Source organism: Plecotus auritus (genome assembly GCF_963455305.1).
Source record: "Plecotus auritus genome assembly, chromosome: 4".
In the NCBI taxonomy this organism is placed as follows: domain Eukaryota; kingdom Metazoa; phylum Chordata; class Mammalia; order Chiroptera; family Vespertilionidae; genus Plecotus; species Plecotus auritus.
Genome location: NC_137775.1, coordinates 81,936,505 through 81,961,790, shown reverse-complemented (window position 1 = coordinate 81,961,790; position 25,286 = coordinate 81,936,505). Strand labels below are relative to the sequence as shown.

The 25,286-nt window shown below is 42.8% G+C and overlaps 1 protein-coding gene across 2 annotated transcripts in view; it reads right to left on the bottom strand.

Moving 5' to 3' along the window:
• ELOVL5 (ELOVL fatty acid elongase 5) overlaps nucleotides 1-25,286 on the bottom strand; it is an 81,756-nt gene that overhangs the window by 11,333 nt on the left and 45,137 nt on the right. For both annotated transcript variants that reach the window (XM_080666101.1, XM_080666102.1), the window contains exons 2-3: nucleotides 16,452-16,517; nucleotides 13,282-13,469 (exon numbers count right to left, since the gene is read on the bottom strand). In XM_080666101.1, the coding sequence (XP_080522227.1) occupies nucleotides 13,282-13,469; nucleotides 16,452-16,509 (246 nt within the window). In that variant the 5' untranslated portion in view covers nucleotides 16,510-16,517. The remainder of the gene's footprint in view (nucleotides 1-13,281; nucleotides 13,470-16,451; nucleotides 16,518-25,286) is intronic.

Here is a 25,286-nt window from a genome sequence, read left to right as displayed (position 1 = left end):
TAAGGTACCCCATGAGACTTGCAATCAGAATAGTGGGCAGCGGCACCTCATCCAGGCTTACTCCCTGAACCTATCTCCAAGGCCCCCTTTTTTCTCTGTCTCTCTCCTATTGCTTCTTCTACCTTAACTTCTTCCCAATAATCCCATTGACATCCCAACCTCAAGTGTGGGCACGGGTCAAGGGGTCTGTTAACTCGAGTAGAAGGCACTCTCTGTCACATGCCTCCTTTCTCGTAAAACGTCTTTCACAAGGAATCCAGGTGGGACTGCCTCGACTCTAAGCTAATTAACCTAAAATCCTATTTGCTCCCCTCATAAATGACAACAAAACAAATCTGTCTAAAACACCTACTCGAGGCTAAAGAACTCAAACTTAGGTCTTGGGTGGTGAACTGAGCATAACACAAGTACACAAACCAGAAGCTTCTCACTGGGCCACCTCACTGCTGAGCCCACCAGGCATCTACCTCAGAGGCTCCTGCAGGCACTCCGCCAGGCTTCACTGCAACACTCCCTGGACCTATCACTGCTGCCACTCAAACCAGAGAATTCTGTGTTTAAAACCCTCTGGTGACTCGTCATGGACTTCAGAGTGAAACCCTAAATCCTAGGCACAGTATTCAGAAATACACGTTCTTCCACAGTGATCCTCCACGCTAATCCTTCTCCCTGGCCAACAGCAGGCCGGACCCACCTCCGTCCTCCAAGCCTGCCTCTCCTTAGCCACTGCACGCGACCAAGGGGAAGAGCGCAGGTGTGGGCCTAGCCAGAACAAGGCTAACTCCTCGCTGATCAACTACATTTAGCTGGGTGACCTTGGGAAGGTATTTTAATCTCTTTGGGCCTCAGTTTCCTCACTGTTCAAAGAGGATAAAAATAATAGTCCCACCTCTTAAGGCTGAGAAGTTAAGGAGATGGAGTGAGCAATGCTTCTCTTATCCCACGTGGAATGCAGGGTAAGCACTATCAATGTAAGCACCGACCTTTCCTTTCTTCCTTTCAGCTGGGATGCTCTGCAACCACGTACCCCATCTCCAGCTCTCAAAATCCCGTCTACCCATCAAAGTTCGGTTAAAACTATTTTCTTCATGACTGCTCCCTTCAGTGCTCCAGCCTGCCATCCATTCTTCCTCCAAGCTCACTCTGCGTGACTCGTACCTACTCGCTCACATGCTCCCTTTTAAGCCCTAGTTCATGGGTCTGTTTGAAGCAGCTGTGCAAGAGCTCAGCAGTGCCTGTGGCTCCCGCCTCCACGGAATCCATCGCGGGCACTTGTATACAGAGGTGCCCAACAAGTATTAGCGGAACTACTGACAGCAGCTCAAGGTGCTGCTCTTGTCCCCCCCGATCCAGGTCTCATGTTTTATTTATAGGAAAAAAAAAAAAAGGCTTTGTTTTTGTTTTGCAAATGGAGGAACTGGAATACAAGAAAGTGTCTCAATGAGGTCTGAACATGACATTTATCTGAATTCTGTTCACAAAATGAAAACCAGTGGAAAGTTCAATTCTTAAGTATCCATGGCTTCAGAAGGGTTAGAATAGCAACACCCGAGGACCAACACCTGAGTTAAATTTTACTCATCTAAGAGTCTCAGAGCATCCTCCATAAAGCGGCCAGTACAGCATCCTCTCCCCGCATTTCCGTCAGAAGGAAACCACTCAGTTCTGGGCTTTAAGACCCTGTGGTGACTCATGACTGTGAGTAACAGACCCCGAAGGCTTTCCAAGCAAAGTCCTGGCCTTCCCTCCAGCCCTGCGAGGAGACAATGCTCTAGTCAACATCTCATCTCTCGGCCACTCTTTCCCTCCAGGGCTTATGCTGGGCTTCTTTCCAAAGAGCTGCCTTGGTCGGTCCCTGGAAATTCACCACAGGGGGAGAGGGCCAGGAGGCTGCACAAAGGTGAGGCTTCTGGGAATCGGCTCAGAAGAGGGCAGGACTGTACTCCCATGAAAGAGGCCACAAGGAGCAGCTCCCACTACCTGCCCAGGTCCCTGGACACCGCTGACCACTCCAGGGGAGCACCACACTCTACCTGGCTTCTCCCAGCTAACTGAGATACAGCAGCATCACGCAAACCACATGTGCTCTCTCCTTCCTCGGAGTAAAGCAAGCCTGAATCAGGCCATAAGCATGCGAAGAGTTATGATTAAATGCCAAGCGAGAAGCGTTCTTCTCTCTTTGTGAGACAAACTTGATAACCAAAGGTGGTTTCATGCACCTTCTCAATTAAAGAAAAGTTAGGCGGGTACCACAGCTGGGTCTGGGATGACGCAGTTCATGGAGCGAGTCATTTCTACTGCTGAGAGTTGACTTTTCTCAACGGACACCACATTTAACCACAAAGGAGGTATAACCTTTAGCATGATATCCATTTCTATGGTACCTTCCGGAATGCTACCAAAGCAGCTCCAGGAACAAGGTCATGTGAGACACTTAAAAAATAAGCAGAAAAATGTCATCCTGGGTGGCCCTTATCAGTCATTCACCACAACACCCCAAGATGTCAGAGCAGCAAGATAACTCCTTTGGTGATAATGGCTTGATGAGCTGTGTGGGGATTATCCCCTACACAGAAATGCAATGAGAGGCAATGAGACAATCCACACTGGCATTCAAATGTATCGAGGGACATTCCTAAGCAATACCACCAAGTGTGTGGGGTTGACAATTTCACAACTTGGTTTCTAGGTGAACTTCCAAGTATATATTTTTAGACCTAGTAAAAGCTCATGTTTCTCATAAGGAAATGGAGGCAAGAAAGGCGTGGCCTGAAGTCATGCAGCTTAATGGAAGCACTGCTGGGACCAGCACCCAGGAATCCTGATTCTCAGCACAGATGCAACGTCACACAGCAGTTCCTAGCTCCCTTGCCCTTCTCTGTCTGAGTGTGAACCCTTTTTGCGCACAGTGGGGCTACTCCACCCATGAAAAATTCTGTGGAAAAGTAGACCTTTAGCTGCATCTTTATCTTCAGCAGATGCTTGGCTTAAAATTAACCATCAGCTCCTCCAAAATTAAATGTACCTATTCCCTCTAGGGTTTAGCTGGCCAATCTCGGCAGTGCCGTTATGGAAGAGAGTCAGGTCAAAGCATGTGGTTTTGAATTTCAAACCATTCATGTCGAGAGCATAGGATGCTCATTAAGATAATTTTATACCCGTGACCTCCAAAAGTGTTTCACTCCCCTTATGACGGGGAACACCACTGGGTTAAAGCTGAATGGAATACTCTTGGTTAAGTCATAAGGAGAGGCTCTGTATACTAGAGAATTCTTTAGAACAAAGCACAAAGAAACAGCTTGTCCTCAAGCCCAACCTGGAACAGGTATGTCTGGCATCTCTCCCTGAACTCCAGGCCCGGCCTTCTTTGCTGGCAGTCATTTTCTCCCTGCTCGGGCCTCCTGAGAGGTGATTTCAGGCAGGTTGCTTCCACATACCCGGCAAGAAGTACTTATTTTATATTTCATGGGGGGTGGTAGTGGCTGGGGAGAGAAAAACCTCAAGCGAAGACTTAGCTTTTTGAGGCAGTGCTGCCCAATGGTTTGGGCCCCAGGTCCACCCGGGCGCTTTCTCTCTGTAGAAAGGGGGTAATAATAGTGCGATGAACATTAAATGAGTTAGCCCAGCACCTGGTATGAGGCAGGCTCTATAGAAGTCTTTGCTATTAGTCTAACCAAATGATAGCAAAATAGCTTCCAACACTCAACAGCCCATGACTAGGTCTGAAGTGGGGCTGCTCCTTCCGTGTCCAGAAGCCCCAGCAAGAGCATCCTTTGCATAATTTAAAGAGAGACCTCCAGCCCAATGACTGACTTTGCAGCCTCGGTTTGCTTCCGCTGAGGATTTGCAGAGTGATGTGCTCCTGTTACACCAGCCGCACAGCTGTGTTACCACAGGTTTGCAGGGTCAGTTTAGAGGAGTCTGGACAGGCTTTGGACAAACCCCAAGCTGCCTCTCTACTGGAAGGCATTCCTGACTCTTCCCCTGGGTGTGAGGGGTGAGGAGAAGGCTGTGTGGGCCACATCCTTCTTTCCATTCTCCCTGCTGGTATGGCATTCCCTCAGGGCAGACCCAGGTACACGAAGGGGCAAGCAACAGCAGAGTCTGAAACTCCCTGAAAGGGCTCTTTCTGAGCAAGGAATTTCAGCTAAGGGAACTGAGAGTGGTAAGTATTTCAGGCAATGCTCAGGCCTCGGAAGTATTCATCTCACCAGATGTTTCAACTTTTCTGTACCTCTCTTACTTGGGAAAAAAAGCAGAATAATAAACATCTTTTTCAAAGGATTTTGGCAAACAAAATAAAATTTTTTATAAAACTCAATAATCAATTGCAAGGTTTCTTCAGTGTTTTTCCAAATGTCATTTTCCCACAATAACGTATCTATTTTAGGAAAGCCTGAAGGGAAAGAAAAACAAGACCCTTTAGAATATAATGTTTCCAAAGTAACTGCTCTGTGGTTCTATCACGGGTGCTCAAAGCCAGAGCCCTGGGAGGAACCCCTGTCAGGTGCCTGGGGAGCTACTCCAACAGCATCCACCCCCCAATTAGAGAGGCTAGAAAGCACAGGCAAAACACTCATCCCCTCAAATGCTCAGCTTCTTTCATCTTTCCAATAATGCAGCATCAGAAATCTTCAAAAGAATCTCAGAAAACACTGATGTCTGGTCCTAGCAAGGCAGCAAAAGGAACAAAAGCAAAACCAACTCCCCCACTATTGACACAAGCACAGAAATGCTACATGAATCACCAAAAACGCCAACGGCATTGATGCCTGATTACAAGGTGATGTTTTTTCCCCAAAAAAATTATTCTGCAAAGAGGAAGTTAGTCCTTTCAAAATCTTTCTTTTATTTGGGAAAGACACATTTACCTGAGATGACCCCAGCAATTGCTAGTTTGAGATGCTTAACAGAATGCCCAACAAACGATTCTACTTTTTTTTAAAATGGTAAATAAATTTAATGTAGATTTAATATTTATTACCAGAGGCATGGCATCATAGACATAGCTGAAAGAAACCTTTTTAAAGAATATTTTTAAAAGCAATATAGCAATGGTTCAGTTTGGAGATCACGGTCTTACATCGCTATCATGGAGAAAAACAACAATAATGTTTCATTTCATAGAATGAAAAAAGAATGAGAAATGAACTTTTAGAAAGAAAATATAGTCATTGAAACTAAAAATGAAATAACAGATTAGACAATTGAAAGTATGAGTGAATTAGAAGAATGCAGAAGAGAGATAGAAAGCTACAAAAAATACAAAAGAGAGGGCATGTGGAGTCTGAGTCCCACACGTGTCTAACAGAGTTCAAGGAGGCACTGGAGATGGAGGGAGAAAGGCGGTTAAGGAGAAGATGCTGAGTACTTTCCCAAATTAATGAAACAAATTCTCAGATTTCAGGCACACAGCCCTGAATGAGGTAAATAAAAATGGATGACTAAGCACACTATTTTATTTTTAAATGCAATTTTAAAATACCTGGAAAGAAAAAGATGACCTACAAATGTACAAAAATGAGACAGCAGCATAATTCTCTGGAATAAATCTTCAGAGTGCTCAGGAAAAATAATTCAGAATTCTACACCCTGCTAAATACATAAATACAAAGCATAAATACAAATAAAATGATGTCAAATAGAAACTCATAGAATGTATCCTTTACAGAAAAGAACTACTTCAAAAGGAAACTGAACCTCAAAGTAAAGAATGGATTTCACAGATCAATAGTGAAAGAAAAAAATAAGTAAGCATTGATTGTGATAATGATGGTTGGTTAGGACCTTAGGAAAAGGTGGAACTAAACACTTGCTAACAATAACATGGAGGATGGGGAATCAGAGATGAACTTTTCTAAGCTTCTTGTATTATTTAGGAAAACAGAAAGAATCACTTTAGATTTTATTAATTTAAGAATGCATGTTAAGGCCTGGCCAGTGTTACTCAATGGTTAGAGCACTGGCCCACACACCAAAGGGTTGCAGGTTCCATTCCTGGTCAAGGGCATGTATCTGGGTTGTAGGTTTGATCTCCAGCCCCAGTTGGAGTGCATGTAGGAGGCAACTGATTGATGTCTCTCTCTTTCTCTCTCTCTCCTCTCTTTCTCTCTGTCTCCCCCCCCCCACCACATACTCTCTCTCTCTAAAAAAAAAAAAAAAAAAAAAATCAATGGAAGAAACATTCTTGGTGAGGGTTAACAAAAAATAAAAAATATGGGTAACTAATAGAATTAGATGAATAACTTTTAAATCAGTAAAATGAAAAAAATATAAAATTCAAAAGAAAGCAAACCAAAAAAAGGACAAAGAAAATATGTACACACACAAAAAAAGACAGAAATTATTCCAAATAATTAATATGCTACATGAAAATGGGCTAAATTTCCCCACTAAAAGACAAGAGACTGTCAGAATGGGTCATTAAACTCCCATATGAGTATCTGGTAAAAACAGAACAAAACAATCACATTTGCACACGGAGACATATCCAAGGATATTCAACGTAACTATTAATTAGAAACCTTATGTCCATGAAAAAAAATCACACAGATAAAATGGTATAAGAAATTCTAACACTGAAATAACAGAGAAGTTAAACCAAATATATTAACCTTAAAATTCAACATGGATTCATCTCAAAATATGTCAACTGAAGTTATTTGAAAAAGAGTATAAACAGTATACCATTTATGTAAATTAAAAAAACTGTCTCAGAATATACTATATATTGTCATGTATACATACATATATAGAAAAGCATAAAAATATATCCAGAGAAGAAACATATGAACTTTAGAAGAAAGTTAAATGCATTTTGTAATGTTTTCTTTTACAGACAAAAAATTCAAACCAATAAGAAAATGTTGATATTTGTTAGGTGCATAGATATCATTTATGTGATTTTATTTTCCATATTTTAAAGTAGTTCCAAAATTACAAGTTAATGTGAAAATGGCAAAGGGAAAGAAAGAATAAGTTTTGGATCTGTGCCAATCTAAATGCATAGCTGTCAATCACTATTTTAAAATTACACTTTAAATGTCTGAATGTGTGTGTGTCAGAGAATTCTCTCCCACTACTCACAACATATACTTCTAACTGCAAGGGAATAAACACATATAAATACTAAAAAAATAATCTTTTTCTAATCTGTGATTTGTCTTTGTTAGATAAAGTAAACTGTGGTTCTGGCATTTGCTGTCCTCTATCCTAATGTTTAGGACACATTGGGTGGACCATACCAACAAGGGAAGAAAAGATGCGGAATAAACATTGTCAGGATAGTCATCCTGCAAGCCTGTGATCTGTGTGAGAGGATGCTAGTGGGCACATCCACCAGAACCCTTTAATGGAAAAATATGTCACGTTCCTTGGGAATGGGAAAGCAAACTACGCTGAAAAATCATGCCTGTAGCCAAGTCCCCTCACAGCTTCACAGAGGAAATGATCCCTGAATCGAGTCCTCAAAAATGAGATAGAGGCTGTCAAACCGAGATGGGCCTAGGTCAGAGAGGAGGGAATTTTTAAGGGGTAGGGACCAAAGAATTTTTTTTTTTTTAAATAAATCTTTATTCAGATTATTACAATTATTTCTCCTTTTTCCCCCCATAGCTCCCCTCCACCCCTTTCCCACCCCACCTTCTGCCCTTACCTCCCCCCCACTGTCCTCATCCATAGGTGTATGATTTTTGTCCATTCTCTTCATGAACCCCCCCATACCCCTTTCCCCCTGAGAATTATCAGCCCACTCCCTTTCTATGCCCCTGATTCTATTATAATTCACCAGATTATTCTGCTCCTCAGGTTTTTAATTCACTTGATTTTTAGGTTGGCTTGTTGATAGATATGTATTTGTTGTTCATAATTTTTTCTCTTTACTTTTTTCTTCTTCCTCTTCTTTAAGAATACCTTTCAGCATTTCATATAGTACTGGTTTGGTGGTGATGAACTCCTTCAGCTTTTTCTTATCTGTGAAGCTCTTTATCTGCCCTTCAATTCTGAATGATAGCTTTGCTGGGTAGAGTAATCTTGGTTGTAGGTTCTTGCTATTCATCACATTGAAAATTTCTTGCCACTCCCGTCTGGCCTGCATAGTTTCTGTTGAGAAGTCAGCTGACAGTCGTATGGGTGCTCCCTTGTAGGTAATTAACTGTTTTTCTCTTGCTGCTTTTAATATTCTCTCTTTGTCTTTTGCTCTTGGCATTTTAATTATGATGTGTCTTGGTGTGGTCCTCTTTGGATTCCTTTTGTTTGGGGTTCTCTGCGCTTCCTGGACTTGTAAGTCTATTTCTTTCACCAGGTGGGGGAAGTTTTCGGTCATTATTTCTTCAAATAGGTTTTCAGTATCTTGCTCTCTCTCTTCTTCTGGCACCCCCATAATTCTGATGTTGGTACGCTTGAAGTTGTCCCAGAGTCTTCTTACATTATCTTCAACTTTTTGGATTTTTTTTTTTGCTTTTTGCTTTTTCGGTTGAGTGTTTTTTGCTTCTTTGTATTTCAATTCTTTGACTTGATTCTTGTGTTCCTCTATTCTGTTTCTGGGTCTCTGTATAATATTTTTTATTTCAGTCAGTGTATGTTTAATTTCTAGTTGGTCCTTTTTCATATCTTCGAGGGTCTCGTTATATTTATCGGCCTTTTCTAGGATATTCTTAAAAAGTCTTATAACGGTGGTTTTGAATTCTATATCCAGTCGTTTGTTTTCCTCCATTTCTTTCGTTTGTGATCTGATTCTTTGACCCCGCATTTTCACTGAATCCCTGAGTTGGTAAGGTAGATATTTGTGCTAGGTTTCCAATATGGCCCAGTGGGTCTGCTTCCCCAGTTAACCTGAGGTGGACACTCTTGGTGCACCCCTTTGTGGACTGTGTGTACAGCCTTGTTGTAATTAAGTCTTTATTGTTGTTGGTATCACTGGGAAGAATTGACCTCCGGGCCAGTTGGCTGTAAGGATCAGCTGTGTCTATGCTGGGAGAAGCCCGGTGCTGGAGACAGCCTTATAGGATTAGGCTTGCCAAATTGCAATAGCCTCTGTGCTCAGCTTGGATGGGGTGGAGTCTCAGTCTTGGCTTCCTGTCAGCCCCGCCCCTGCGCGCATGTGCGCTTTCAGTCCTCCGCCTTCCCCAGCTCGAGTCTCCGCCTGAGAGTCCAGACTCCCCCCACAAGAGCGTGGGTCCCCAGGGGCTCGCCTGGAACTGGGGTTCACTGCAGTCAGAACTGGGGCTCGGTGCAGTCAGAATCCTCTGACTCCCCTCCACTAGGGAAAGCCTGTGGCAACTCCCGCAGCCTTTGTGCGCACCGGCGCGGCGCGTGTGCGCACTTTCGGTCCTCCACCTTCCCCGGCTCCCGAGTCTCCGCCCGAGAGTCCAGACTCCCCCTACAAGAGCGTGGGTCCCCAGGGGCTCGCCTGGCACCGGGGTTCACTGCAGTCAGAACTGGGGCTCAGTCAGGATCCTCTGACTCCCTTTCACTAGGGAAAGCCTATGGCTACCTCCGCAGCCTTTGTGCGCACTGGCCCGTGTGCGCCTTCAGACTTCTGCCTTTCCCAGCTCGCGGTCCGAGGCTTCCTTCCCCCTTCCGCCAGAGGAAGTCAGCCAAGCTCTCAGCCGCCCTTCCTCTCTGCGCGCACAAAGCCCCTTTGCCGTACCTCCAATTCTCTGTGAGCTTTTCTCCTTCCTTCTAGTTGTAGAATTTTCACTCAGCCTGCTTTCCTGTGGTTCTGGATGGTGTCCGTTCTGTCTTTTAGTTGTAGTTTTGAAATTGTTGTGCGAGGCAGCAGTTTAGGTGTTTACCTATGCCGCCATCTTGGTTTCTCCCGGGACCAAAGAATTAAAGAGCCTGGTGCTGGAGGGGGCAGGGGCAGTCGAGTAGAGCTGGGCATAATGGACAGGTTATGAAAGCTCAGTGGTTCCTCCTAAGGAGAGGTTAGCAGGCAATTCTCTTGGTTCAAAGTCATGTGGGCTGTGCAATACTAACCCCAGCAGCTACTGAAGAGTCCCAGGATGAGTGCAGGGAGCGGGCTGAACAGGGACGGTCCCTCTTGGACTATACCAAATCAAGCACTTAGTTCCCCTCTGCTTAGTGGTGAGGCTGAGGCAAAGAGAAGACAGCAGACACACCAAAATGATTCCACATCAGGAAAGAGCAGCTGCCTAAGTGGGAACCTCATGTTTGATATATGCACACAAAGGAGTCAGAAGTAGCTCAGATAGCTTGTGGGGTGGGCCAAGGGAAATGCAAGTGCTGCCTTGTAATTTGGAAAAGCCACAGTTTCGAATTGGGTAGGTGGGGATTCCCAATCAGAGTTTGGGACAAGGGGAAAGACAAGTAGATAGTTAAACAAACAAACAAACAAACACAGTGCGGCATTTATTCAGATGAAATATAACTGACTCTGAGGATAGAAAGGAACACAAGAGTTTTATGTTTGCTACAGGGGAACTTTCACAAAGCTAAGTTAATGCAAACTAAGTTATGTTTCTCTTTTATAGCTTTAAATTTTATTTCTGAATAAGAAATAAGATCATTATTGATTGTATCTTAGACAACCCCTAATTTAACAAGTAAAAGCTAAAAGGCTTGCCATAAAGTCCTATACTTTCAATCTAAAACATCCCACTGTTCAAATATACTTCTAATCAGGGATCTATGACCTTTTTCCTGGAAATAAACACCAAATTCATGAGATAAGTAAAAGTAATGCCACGATTCTCTTTTTAATTTTCTTCCTAACAAATGCATAAACTACGAACAAGTCTCCTTTCTTTCTACATTTTAAACTCAGTTACTCGATTTTAAAACTGTCATGTATTTACCTTCTTCTAGAAATTTTACAGTTTCTGTGATTACCCCCCATTTCCTTTTTATCTCTTTTCTTTCAAGATTTCTCCTGGTCTGCTTTAGTGACAATTCTTTTTGTCTTAACCTAGAACTTGCAAAGGCAGCTGTGAATTCATGCCACAGGATTAAATAAACAAAAATATCAATGACTAAACATTTATTTTTTAAATTCTTTACAGACCCAAATATGTAGATAAGCAAAAGGGTAAAGATTAACAATCATGACCATGTCAATTGTGTGACCACAGGCAAATGACTAACTCTTAGGATATTTCTCTGAAACCAGGGCCCGCTGGGCTCCATGACAGCCTCAGCTTGTTCTGTTCCACAGCTCCCTGGCTGCCCTCCTGCTTTAGTAGTCCCTAGAATATAAGTGCTAAGTACAAAAAGAAAACCTAGTAGCGAAAATGAAATTAAAAAACTTGACAAACGATATGTTATCATGGTATTTCTGATGAGGTTATGTTAGTACAGAGGAAAAAAAAAGCCAAGTGTAACTATCATTTAAGTTGGAGTACCAGGGCTTATTTCAAACTCAGGCATATCTGATCTGGGTACAGTTTATAATCTTAATTTGATTTAAGGAATTATTGCCCCCCTTATCTATGACTTCTCTGTGTATTTTAAATTGTGAGTTAAATTGTTATTTTCCGTCTCTGTATATTTCTTAAACCTCCATAGTTAATGCACAGGCACTGCTCAATGCCTTCTATTGTGTTCATGAAGCTGTCAGAAGAAAATCTATACTTATTATAATGCTTTCACTCATTTATACAAAGCAGCAATTTATGCAGCACTTCCCCCCTCTCTTCACCAAGAAGTGATCTGTTTAAGAGAGGTTACATGATGAAGCTACTGCTCTATCTTAGGGTCAGAGAAACATTCAAGGCATCAGGAGCTTAAGTTCTATAAGACTTAATAATATTACATATTTTTTTCTCTAGACGATTGCTATATGTAGTAAGAAACCCTGTAAGAGCTTTCTTAATGAAATAGCTCTCGAATCTATCAACTATGAGGAAGTAAACGGTTCATCCTAAAAAGCCTGCCAGCTGGCTACGGTTTTGTCCCTTGGACACACAGAGATGTGCAGTGCTGGGGCCTGGAGTCCCTCCTGCGCACTGGCCCTGCCTCCAGTCCTGCCATCTCCATCTTGCAGGCTAATTAAATTGCCTCTGTTCTAGAATAGGACAGAAACAAAGCAAACGAGGAGTTGCAAGCATTTGACAGAGAGTCAAGCATAAAAGTAATGATAGTAGCATCTAGCGTTCTAATCACAAAATCGTTACCATGGCTTATGAAATAACGTGTGGGAGAACAAGACACAGACCTCCCACAGCTACAATACCTCTGATGATCAAATGCAATGTTTCCCAATAGCTTATACACCCATATCCATTCTCATACACAGCCAGCCACACGCAGACAGGGAGACATCAGGCCAGAGCCTGACCCAAATTTACTCTTTCTTTAAACACTAATTTTAAGATTTGTATTCAGCACTCCCTTCCTTCTCCCCTTTATCTTATTCACTACTCCTTAGAGAATTAAAGTCACAAAAAAAGGTCAAAAATCTGAACAGGACTGTTTAAAAGTGTCTGTTTTATGTATGGCTTAAATCTCCACCCCACAGATGTAGCAATAGTTCTGTGTTTTAAGACACTTGTGTTGTAAGCCTGAAAAGTGTAGTCCTTCCCCTAAAATTGTGCTTACCACTGGAGGGCAACCTCTCCCCGGCCCCCGCCCCCCGCCCCCCGCCCTCCCTCAGCTTTTAAAGGCTGTATTACTATACTTTGCAAAATAGGAAGAACATAGTATCGATTCTGGTTTGTCTTTCATTTTTATTTAAGCTACATTTGACTTTGAGATAATCAATGTGGTCTCCAACATTCCAGTTATATAGAAGAAATAATTGGGTCTGAACATATGCAAACCATTCAAACCTTAACACAGATCTATCCACTCTTCTTAGCTTTTAAAAAATAACTTGTCAAATCTCAAACCTATTTACGGTTATCAGATCAAGATAGAGGCTGACTTACCACAAACACAACCAAACACTGGTAACACCCACTTCCTTCCTCCCCACCCCCAAACCATCTATTAAATACTTATAATAAAATGCTCACAGGTCTGTTTTTCACGTTTTGTTCATTTTCCATTCTGTATTATGCTCACATAAGAGTATTTCTAAATATTTATTTTATTTCTAAATATAATACGAAACATGAGAATCAACAGCAAAGGCTTCTATTTTACATATTCCAGAGGGCAAACAACGCTGGCATTTTGAAATATCAATTTTCAAACATACTCGAAGTGTATTAATGTACTTGCTCTCCCAGTTCCCCTACCACCTTCTTCATTTAGGAACACAATTCAGGATAGCAATATGAGCAGAGTTAAGTGAGAGGAAGCCCGTGGTAACCTCAGACCTACCTCACAGAACATATAGAGAGACAGCAAGGTGAGCCCAAGGTTATACACCACTAAAATTCTTCGGCAAGCGAGCGGCTGCCTGTTCTTCATGTACTTGGGCCCCAGCCATACAATTAGTAAGTATATGGTGGAGCAGATAAAAGTAGGTATGTAATTGTCCAGAAGAAACCATCCTTTTACTCTGGTATCTGGAAAATAATAAAGGAACCATAGTTAGTGATCACCACAACATTTTTCAAATATCAAAAAAAAGTTTCTCTAACCACAACTTTATAATCGTTCCCTAATACTAATGTTCCTATTACCAACGGAGCAACAAGAGGAAGTGTTGAGTTTTCGGTCTGTGTCATCCAAGATGAAACTCCCTGGTACACGTTCTGAACAACAATGTGTATATTACTCATGATTTTTGCTAAGTAAAATAATAATTAAAAAATCCTTTCCAAAAAACCTTAAAAAAAGAAGAGAGAAAGCTAAATTGTCCATTAAGTGGATTTATCAACCAGGTTTGTTAAATTATGCATGGGGTAATGAAACCCTAGACACAGCAGTCTTTGAACTCCGAAGTCCTCCTTCTCAGCCAAGAGTCAGCAAGCCCTCCCAGCATGCAGACTCAGAGGCAACGTGCCACTTAGCCAGCTTAATGACAGTCACTGATTTGACAGGCAGCATCTGCTGGGAGCACAACGGTCCCCAGCACAGGGCACAGTGGTTTTTTTAAGTGAGTGTGAAGCAGCAATGACCAGTAAGTGACTATTTAAGGTATTAAGGAACCACGTGAGGAGTAGAGGCTTGAGAAGACCTACATGGTTTCCAGGGAGCTACTTGGTCTAGGAGAGAACTCCCTTGCTCCCACCCCGTTTCCTAGGCTGGAATGAGGAGGAAAAGAAGATTAGTTCTAAGTAGCTGCCGGCAGCAATTTGACAACCTTCTCCTGGGATGGGAGTCAACTCCCTGGCAGCAGGATCCCCTAGGTGTTATCTGTCTACTGCAAGATTCAACTTCCTCTTCTGGCCGACTCCCAGGAAGCCACCTCTGCAGCCTGTTCCCCTCCATATCCTGCTCTGGCGAGCCCCCAAATCCGGTGGCTTCTCCAAGGCCCCCTCCTCTGGAGCTCAAAAGCACACACAGGTTTCACATCCTGGATCTTCTGAGTCACAGCAGCTGAAAGGGACAGCCTCAGCTCCTTCTCTGACCTCCTGGCTGGACCACCTTGCTCTTCTCTCCAATGCTTTTCCCTTGACCTCATAGGACAAGCCTATGTGTATTGGGAGGACCTACCGTCAGCCTGCTTTCCTGCAGATACCTTAAGTTCTCCCCCAGGTTTCCTGGCTTTCCTTCTTGGTGTCAGAGGGAGATGGCCTCTACCCTCTCCCACTAGAGTTGGGCTAGTGTGGTAGAAGGTGTTACCACCAGTTCTGTAGAATTGGCGGTTCTCAGAAGTCCTTCAGGGAAGTGGCCAGCCCCAGTGAGCTCAGCAAGGGGATTCTTAACACCTTTGTTTTCAGCTGTCAATTCTGAGGAAACAAGTTCCCATTTAGCAACTAACATCAGATGTTTGCGTGTGCATTGTGTATCACAAACACAATAAGCGCGCGCACACAGAAACCTCCCATTTCCTTTTACTTAAAGCTCTGTCTGCACCTTGCTTTTTAAGTTTTATAACAGATTTTCATCTTTTTATATTAGCAAGTATCCAACCTCCTTCCACAGAGCCTAGTACTTCCCAGGCGGCTGGCACCTAGCTAATCATGGTCATCCTCACCCACTCTCTGGTGACTGGTGCAGACATGGACATGTGAAGCGAAGATGGCCACTGAACTTTGAAAAGATGACAGCTGGCGAGGGACTCTGGGAAGGGTTTCCTTGTTCGTAAACCCATGCAGATGAGATTTCTTCCTCCTCTGCAGCCATCCCACCATGACGGGTGGGGGACCTGTGCTGAGGATAGAGCTGCTGCTGTACTGAGGATGCAAAGTAGAAAATGACAAGAACAGGGATTGCTTAACAGCATTCAGCTCCTGAAATAACTCAGGAGTTGATGATCTTGTAATGCAAACTAGTCAGTTTTATTATCGTTTCAGCTAGTGAAAGTGGAATTTTGGGGTCCCGTAAAGCTGAAGTGGGACATTGTCCCAACACAGGCATACAGGTGGATCTAACTCATTTTTTTCCATGGGCTGTACACAAATGTATTTAACCCATCCCCTATGAATGGGCATCTAGGTTACTTCAGTTTTGACAAGCAATGCCATAAGGAGCATCCTGATGTTTATCTTTGCATAACTGATCAAGATTAGTTGTAGGATAAATTCTTAGGAGTCAAACAGCTGAGTCAAAGGGCATGTGCATTTTAGTTTCAACAGAAGACACAACTACCCTCCAGAGAGGTTATACCAACTTAGACTCTCTCTCCACAATCTATTGTCACAAATGGCATCACACATGATTTCATCTCTGCCATATGAATAAACTGCTTTCTTCTGTGTTTTAAAAATCCTGAGTGAAACCGAGAATCTTTTAAAAGATCTGTTTTAAAACTGCAGTTTCCCTGTAAATTATTTCTGTGAACTTAAAAAGTTCCTTTTTTATAGATCAGACATTGAGAAACATTTTTGATGACATTAAAGGAAGGCAATCAAGGAGCTGATTTACTTCCTAAGAGATAATAAAAGATGAAGAGATGTGTAAAATGTGAGTGCATGTGTATATATTTACTTGTTGATGTGACACAATGTGGAAGGACATTAAAAAGCCTTGGCAAATGGTCAAAGGGAAAGAGTTTTAAACTCCTAGTGCAATAGTGCATTTTGGAAGCCAGTTTCAGCTGGAGACTCACAAGAATTGAGGAAAACATACAGGTGATAATGGTGAAATCTTGGCATTTTCAGTCTACAAGCCTGATAGCATAATTTGATTTCCTGCTGAAACAAGCAGAGGGTCACAGGAGCTGTGTCTCTGCTCCAGCAGCCGGAACTCCGCGGCACCATTTCAGTAACCATCAGAGGACTTCTCCAAGCCCCTTGTTACCCAGGACAAGGCATTAGTCTTATCATAGAAAATGCTAATGTTTTCCAGAATATCATCACACAATATTTGCAAGTGGCTATATCCAGGAAGGGGGTGGAGGGTAGGGAGAGGAAAGGAAGCAAAACCAAAAACCACCTTACCTCGGGGGCCTAGCAATGCCTTGAAATAGGTACTAAGTGATGCATCAAAATGTTCCATTTTAAAACCTATTCAGAAAAAAAAGACATTGATTAAGCTCTACTCACAATGTTTTACGTAGTATATTTCGTAAAAGAACAAATTTTCCAAGAAAATGCTATAGACAAGGTTAAATTCCTTATGCGAAAGTATTTTTTTAAACACACAGAAGTAACTTATGTGCTAGTTCTAATTTGAAAATGAAAACGAAAGATACAATTCCATGAATTCACTTTAGAAGTGCCAGTCTAAACTTCTCTCAGTTCCATAAAAACACCCCTGTGAAGCTGAAATCTCAGTGGGGAGAAGAGTGAAACTGGAGGGAAAGGTGGCAGACAGGAGGGGATCCTGTCCTGGCAAGAACAAGGCGGAGTCAAGAGGACAAAGACAGGAAGTGTTGTATTAAAGGAAGAAATGCCACAGTGAAAAGGTGCTTTCTCTGCTTGTTACTTTTATTATTTTTCTTAATACTTCATTCATGCCCACAGTAAAAAATTCAAATATTAAAAATGAAAAGAGGCCCTAGCTGGTTTGACTCAGTGTAGAGCCTCGGCTTGAGGACTGAAGGGTCCCAGATTCGATTCCGGTCAAGGGCACATGCCTGGGTTGCAGGCATGATCCCCAGTGAGGGGCATGCAGGAGGCAGCTGATCAGTGATTCTCTCTCATCATTGATGTTTCTGACTCTCTATCCCTCTCCCTCCCTCTCTGAAATCAATAAAAATATATTTTAAAAAAGAGTACAAACAAGAATGAATAAATGGAACAAAAAAAGAATGTATGTGGACAGACTATCTTTAAAAAAAAAAAAAAAGAAAAATGAAGAGAGGTGGTAAAAAAATCTTATCACTTCCCTCCAACCACAATCCCTGAAGCCCCACTGTCAGGAGGAACCTAATGGTGAGATTTTGGGGTATACTTCCCAAGATTTTTCTCTTTTGCACACAAAAGAGGTCATACCAAATGGGTGTTGTTACAACTGTGGATTGTAGATGTAGATCATATATTAGTAGATGATCAAGTTAACTTAGTATTAAAAATAATCTGATCATAATAATGAAAGTGAGAATATTGTCTCATAAGTCTTTAATGTTATTGATCATATTTCTGAGTATGATGTACTCAGCTGTGATGTAAAATATATTCTTAATGGAAAGAGGGGGGTGTCACAGAAAAAAAGAAACTTAGAAAAATACTGTTATACCGAGAAGTATATATAGTAAATCCTCACTTAACATCCTCAGTATGAACTATGGCAAAATGAAACCAATTTTACCATAGGCTAATTGATAAAAACAAGAGTTAAGTTCTCATGGCATCTCATCAACATTATAACAAAATTGTTATTCGAGGACCTGCTGTATATATTACTTGCCTGTTTTCACTTAATAAAACATCTTGAGGATATTATCAAATCAATAGTTACATCTCTAACTCCATCTTCCAAGGTTTCATAAATCCCTTAATTTCCCCCTTATTCAAGATTGACAACTTTTTATACACAAATTGTCTAGATTTTCTATATTAACTATAGGAGACACCTGGCCATTACTCTTACAGAAATAACCACACACATTTTACCTTCCAAGAGCAAAGGCAAGCATCAGTTTTATTAACCCAGCTGTTAATCATTTAATGCTACCTCTCTTCCTCGGCTCACCACACTGGAGTGTATGTGTTCTTTGGCTAATGTGAGGTTACCTAATGGGCTCGCTCCAGCCCGGCTGTGAGATAAGAGATAGGCAAAGCCACAATGACACTGCAAGCAGTAGCTACCAGGGTGCTGGTCAGGGAGGTGACTCACTGTCTCTGACCATGGCTAGAAAGCAAGAAGCCACCACAGAGCCAGCAGTTAGGTATACCACCTCTGTCCCTCAATAGTTATACACCAGGCCACTAGGTCACTTCTGACATTTAAAAAATAAACAGCTCGTTAACATACTGTATTCCTAAGACCATTCTTATCCTGAGTCACATTCCTCTCTCAGACTGAACCTCTTCAGGGGACAAAAATTCTAGAGCATCTTAAGAAGAATCTATTAAACTTCACATTTCCTCAGCAGAATTTTTCTTAAAAACGTTTCCATGCTTAAATAAGAAATGTTTTATCTATTAAAGGCTGCTAGAAACCTTGCCATTAAAAAAAAAGAAAGATAACCGTATCTATGTTTTCATAATCTATTGAAAATCATCTAGAAAATGCAAGTTTTGGAAGACAACCATCATGTTTTTGTGCAATTGAACTCACTCTGACACAATTTAACTTTGTCTGAGATGGAGTAGGCCTTGCATATGGAAGGCACAGGGTCCCCCGCACCTCAATCGAAAGCAAACAGAGACTGCTCAAGGAGGAACAAGGTCATAAACACCACGACTATTGGGAGAACTAACTGCTGATGGACAAGCTGTCTATCAGGGACAGACTTACTGCCTTCCAAGACATTTCAAATCTAGACCCTGCTATGACTGGATGGGTGTACCGCTTACTGGTGGGCCTAATACCCAGGTACTCAGCGTGAAGGAGCTGAGAGCAGGCATACCAGGCTACAGGTGATGAAGTAGTTTTGTGCTGCCCTCTCATCAGACAATCTGGGTTTGAAACTTATTTTTCCACTTACTAGCAATGTGACTTTGGACACGTTATTTAACCTCCTATCTATAAAATGGGAGAAACACGTAATTGCCTCTTAAGGTTAAGAAGGTCAAATAGTGCCCTTAGGGCAGTGCCTGGCATGCAGGAAGCCCACCATAAAGGCTTCTTACTGTGTTTGCCACAGGCTCAACTCCATAATGAATACTGCCAACTACCTGTGGGCACCGCTGGCACTCTGTCCCTGGCCCGTCCATGAAATGCCACCAGCAAGCCCCAGTTCTTGTGATAACCCACAATGTCCACTTCAAATCCTATCACCCCCAGAGGCAAAACAACACAGGTGGAGGCGTGCTAACACTTCGGAAGACATTCACTAAACAGGAAAGACGGGGCTAAAATGAGCATGCAAATTAGATGCACACATACCAAACACCTACGGTGTACAGGATTGCCAAACCGGAAGAAACACAAAGGAGCATTCCTGGAGACCTCAAACAAACCAGACGTTCAGGACGCTGTGAGCCAAACACAAAATCCAGTTTGCTAGAGTAGCTGTTAGAATGATGCGTACCAAAACAAGCTGCATATACGTACACATTTGATACCACGCTGTAAAAATAAGGTTCACGTAACAGTATCCTGGGATCTAGCACTCGGAAGATCCCTGACAAAGGCAGTCAGGGGATCATGACGATTTTTAACTAAGAGGCCTTTCAGAGAGCTGTGACCAGTTTTGGTTTTCATGCAAGGAGGAAACAGAAAAGCTGGAAACAGGAGCACAGAAATATTTTAAAATGATAAAAAACAGACCTGTAGCGTGGAGTTGGGGAGGAGGGAAAAACATGAATAGACTTAAGGGGGAAAAAAAAAAAAAGTCCCTAAGAAAGTGGTACAAATGTCCTGTCATTACCAGGACAATGCCCAGGACAAAGTTGAACTTGAGAAACTAGGCTAACATCACGGCAACAGAAAAACAGCTTGATGAAACATACGGCGAAATTTCAGTCCAAGAGTACTGAACCCAGCAGCAGGCTGCCAAAGAGTGTGGAACTTAGTATTTGGAGGCACTGAAGAATCCTGTTACGACCATCTGTCCTGAATAATCCAGATCTAAACCCATCTCAAGCAGAGGCCCGTGGAAGCTGGTAGGCGCAGGAGACTCCTGTCTCTCTCAGAAGGAACATCTCCACACAAAAGCACACTCTAGGGGTGGTCGTCAGCAACAGCACATCTGTCTCACACTGCGTTTCTCTCCACTGGAGAAGGCTTCTCTCAGGCTTGCAGAACTTTTCATAATCAAACTGGGGAGCACTTAAAATAGCTAGTGAGCCCGGCCAGTGTGGCTCAGTGGTTGAGTGTTGACCCATGAACCAAGAGGTTCGATTCCTGGTCAGGGCACAGGCCAGGGGTTTCGGGCTGGATCCCCAGTAGGGGGCGTGCAGGAGGCAGCTTATCAATGTTTTTCCCTCATCCTTGATGCTTTTATCTCTTTCTCCCTTATCCTTCCTCTCTCTAAAAATCAATGAAAACACATTTTTTAAAAAGTCTAGTGAAACAGTCTCTGAAAAGACATGAGTGGGAAATAAAGATAGTTTTCAGAGAGAGTTGCTGAAATGTCTGTGTTGAAAGGAAGGAGGATGCCCAGAGCTGTGCTTATTGACCAGCAGAGTCCTGATCCATGGCTCACAGGCCTGCTTCTGTACCGGACTCCGCCGTGTTAAAGGTTTTCCCCAAACTGTGCTCCTACCGCGCCCACAACCAACATGCACTGTAACCTTCTTAGACAGGTTTGTTTTTACACAAGTCACCAAGAGACATCAGCACCAAAGGTTTTCTTCCATCCTTCACTTCACACAATGTCATTTCTGTCTAGTCAGCTACACATTTCCCACCCCTCGCTCCCGTGTGCACATTTCTTCATTCACATCACACACTTCCTGGGTGCCTCCTATGTGCCAGGTGCCTTACTAAGGCCCCGAGGGAACAAAAAATCCAGGCTGGGGTGGAAACACACACATACAAAAGGTTATGTAATGTAACTGATGGCAAGAAAAAATAAAGCAGGCTGAGGGGTTGGGCTCACAGAGTGCGAATTTACTTTGGAACTCGCAGTTAGAGAAGGTGACAACAGAGCAGGGACCTGATGCAGAGCGCGAGCACCTATCAAGAGAGGAACAGGTGGGTGGCATAGTCCCAAGGTCAGGGCTGCTTGGCATGTTCAAGGACCCCAGGCCAGGCCAGGGGTAGAGGGTAGGCTGCAACTCGGGAGGCCTGTCCTCCACTCCCTGCCAAGTGTCCCGACCTCGCTCAGAGGTGGTTCACAGATAGCAATCACGCGGCGTGACTTGCAGAGAGCATGTGGCCACAGGCCGGGAACAGAAGACTGCCAGCCCTTAACTGCTCACTGCCACCATCCCCTCTTGCTCAGGCTGCATACTGCCTGACAGCACTGTGCCCTTTTCCTTCTCGACTCCCTTGCTGAGACTATCTGCTGTGCCACAGGAACAGCACAAAAGGTGTCAGCAAATGAATTCTTCACTGCCAGGCTGGCCCGGCCCACCCCGCTGGGTGAATGGAGCACTTGCTGAGCTGCCTGTGGGCTGAGCGGCCTGTGGGCCGAGCCACACTGTTTTGTACTTTTCTAAAGGAATGGGGGAGGCACAGGGCCCTGCAAAACCCTTGATACTTTGCCTATTGATCTGGAATCATGGGAACAGCATGACCCACTTTGCACAAAATGTCAACCACACTCCCAGGGCTGCAGCCTGCCTGCCTGCTCCAGTGCCCATCTCCCAAGCTGCACGGGGACCAGTGACATCACTTCTCAATAACCTGTGTCACTCTCTAGGCAGCTCGGCCACCTGGGCCAAGTGGGAACACAGCTGCTCTGAGCAACTGTACTAGCAAGGACCAAGGACCAAGCCCAGGCGCTGGGACCATGGAAGAGGAGCTGTGGTCTGAAATGCAGCAAAAGAATAAGCCATTCTTTGATCTGTCTGGTTCCCCACATGCAGACAGGAACAGGGGTGGTCAGCCCCTCCCAAGAACCAGATCATGCTGACACCAAGCCAAGCATGGCGTCCCCACCTCTTTAGCCGGGAGTCTCTTAACACCCACTCAACCTATGGGGCTTCCCAGCACTGTACGTGGTGACAGGGAGTAATAGGATCCATTAAAAAAAGTTCTAATCACAACAGTATCCAAAAGCTATTAACTCCCTAGTTCAAGGGCGACACACAGAAAATGATGACTATGAAAACAGGATAAGGGTAGAAAACAGAGACAGGTGAGTAAATTAGAACTGCTTTTAAAGGATTCCTCTTTTATGTACATTTTTCAAAAGCTACTTCATACTATCAAATTCAGGAGTGTTTTGGTAACCATGCAACTGTGCTATAATTGTGCCTCACTATAAATCTCTCACTAAGAAAAGCCATTCATTGGGGCTGGTCATTCCCTATATTAAAAGAGGATCTGAGCAAGAGTTCAACATACTGTCACCTAACGTACGTATTAGTACATGTGCTAGGAACTTGCCCCGGACACAGAACTAAGTGTTTTAGGGCTGAGGTGAGCACGGGCCTCAATTCAAAAGAAACAATGGAACTACCATAGCAAAGATACAGAGACCTGGAAATACTGACGCAAGCAGAACACAAAAGGGCAAAAACCTAATCACCGAAGGGAGCAGTGCTCATGCGGAAAATCCATCTGTCTATTAGTTAGCTCTCTGCGGGAGTGGCATGCCCAGGTGAATCATCCGCATGAGGTTAAGCAAGCATTAGTGTTCACTTTGATCCAATATCAAACGGAGTCTGCTGGAGGCTTGTGGGGAAAAAGACACTATAATAAGCTTTATAGCATTCCCCTCCCCCTTTCTTTCCATTTGGCTCCCAAAAGGGACAACAAAATGTGAGAGGATTGGGGGCAGGCACCAAAGGAAGAAGGTTGCTGGGGTTAAGGAGAGATGGCGTAGTCAGTTGCTTCCATCACAATTCTCAAGACGAAGTTGAGAGAATTATTATTATTTAAAATCTTTATTGCTGAAAGTATTACAATTACATATGTCCCCTCTCCCCCCACCACCGCCCCATTGATCCCTTCTAGCCCGCCTCCGCTCTCTTCCCCAGGCCTTCACCACCCTATTGTCTGTGTTCATAGGTTATGCATATATGCATTCAAATTCTTTGGTTGATGTCGTCCCACCTACCCACCCACCCCTGCCTGCCTTCCCTCTGAGATTTCTCAGTCTGTTCCATGCCTCTATGACTCTGGATCTATTTTGCTCATCAGTTTATTTTGTTCATTAGATTCCACATATGAGTGAGAGTATGTGATACTTACCTTTTTCTGGCTGGTTTATTTTGCTTAGCATAATATTCTCCAGGGCCCTCCATGCAGCAAAGGGTAAAAGATATATTTTTTTACTGCTGCATAGTATTCCATGGTGAAATGTACCACAGCTTTTTTATCCACTCATCTACTAATGGGCACTTGAAGTTGAGAATTATGATGGGAGCAACATACGAAGTTATCTGCCTTGATAAAAAGGCAATAGACAATCCAGGAAGCATAGAGTGCCAAACAAGAGGAACCCAAGGAGGCCCACACAAGACACATCATAATTAAAATACCAATAGTTAAAGACAAAGAGAGAATTTTAAAAGCAAGAGGAAAGTAGTTACCTACAAGGGAGTGCCCATACATGTCAGCTGACTTCTCAACAGAAACTTTGCAGGCCAGAAGGGAGTGACAAGAAAAATTCAAAGTGATGAATAGCAAGGACCTACAACCAAGATTACTCTACCCAGCAAAGCTATCATTTAGAATTGAAGGACAGATAAAGAGCTTCATAAACAAGAAAAAGCTAAAGGAGTTCACCATCACCAAACCAGCATTACATGAAATTTTGAAGGGCATTCTTTAAGAAGAGGAAGAAGAAGAAGAAAAAAAAAGATAAAAAACATGAACAACAAAATGGCAATAAATACACACCTATCAACAATTGAATCTACAAATCAAAATAAATGAACAAGAAATCTAATGTACAAAATAAACTGATGAATAAAATAGAATCAGAGGCATGGAAACATAGAACAGACTGACGAATCTCAGAGGAAAGGGAGTTGCGGGTGGCAAGAAGAGATTAACTAAAAATCTTATATGCATAACCTATGGACACAGACAATAGGGTGATGAAGGCCTGAGGAAGGATGGGAACTAGGGGGAGGAGGTCAATGGGGCAGGGAAATGGGGGACATCTGTTATACTCTTAACAATAAAGATTTGAAATAAAAAAATAAATAAAAAATACAAAAAATGCTAATGCTAATCATTTTGGCCATTTATATCTGAAGCAGGAGAAAGCTACTTGGCAAATGAAAAGTACTGGGATCTTAAGGCAAATCTGCTTCAAAGAATATCAAGATTAAAAAAAAATTATTATAGTATAGAAAGTTAATTTCCTAAACCCACAACTAGGCTATTTGCTGACTCCAAAGCTGAGCAGTAGAGACCTTTCGGTTCTTCTTGCTGCTAAGGCAGTGGTAGTAGGGAGCAGTCAGTTTGCTTTGAGAGCCTCCTTCCTGTGAAATCAGTCAAGTCACGTTGCTTTTGGTTTAAAAATGTGTTTATTGCAGACATGTACCTACTGTTTAGCATAACTTCCTCATCACATCCTGTTTTATGAGTTTATGTTTTGAACTGTCACAGTTCATCTAAAGATAAGTCAGCTGAGCTGGCCTTGCAAGTGACAAGAGGTCAGGATAAAATTTCCCTCCCTTTTCTGTTTTCTCCGACCATCCATCCTTTTCAACAGTCAGCTTGTGTTAAGCAGGCATGGGAACATTCTCCAGACTGGCTGCCAATAACACAAAAAATTAAATGGCACTTTAACTTGGCAGTCACAACAAGGCTTGAATTTAAAAAGGTTTTACTAGGTTGGAGAAAATCAGCTCAAGGAATGAAGGAAATGTTAAAATATAAAACACTGTCCTAAAGACCATAAGGGAAACATCTAAGGGCTGGCACACTTTTAGCTATGGAAGTACAATGACAACAGAATCCCTTTAGAATGTCAGCATTTAACCCAATGGCTCCAGATTAAATCTTGGGGGAGAGAAGTACCTGCCACATCAACAGTGGTGTATGGTCATTCTGACACTCCGGAAATCTAGGCTTATTTTTCCCCCTCATAGAATTCATGC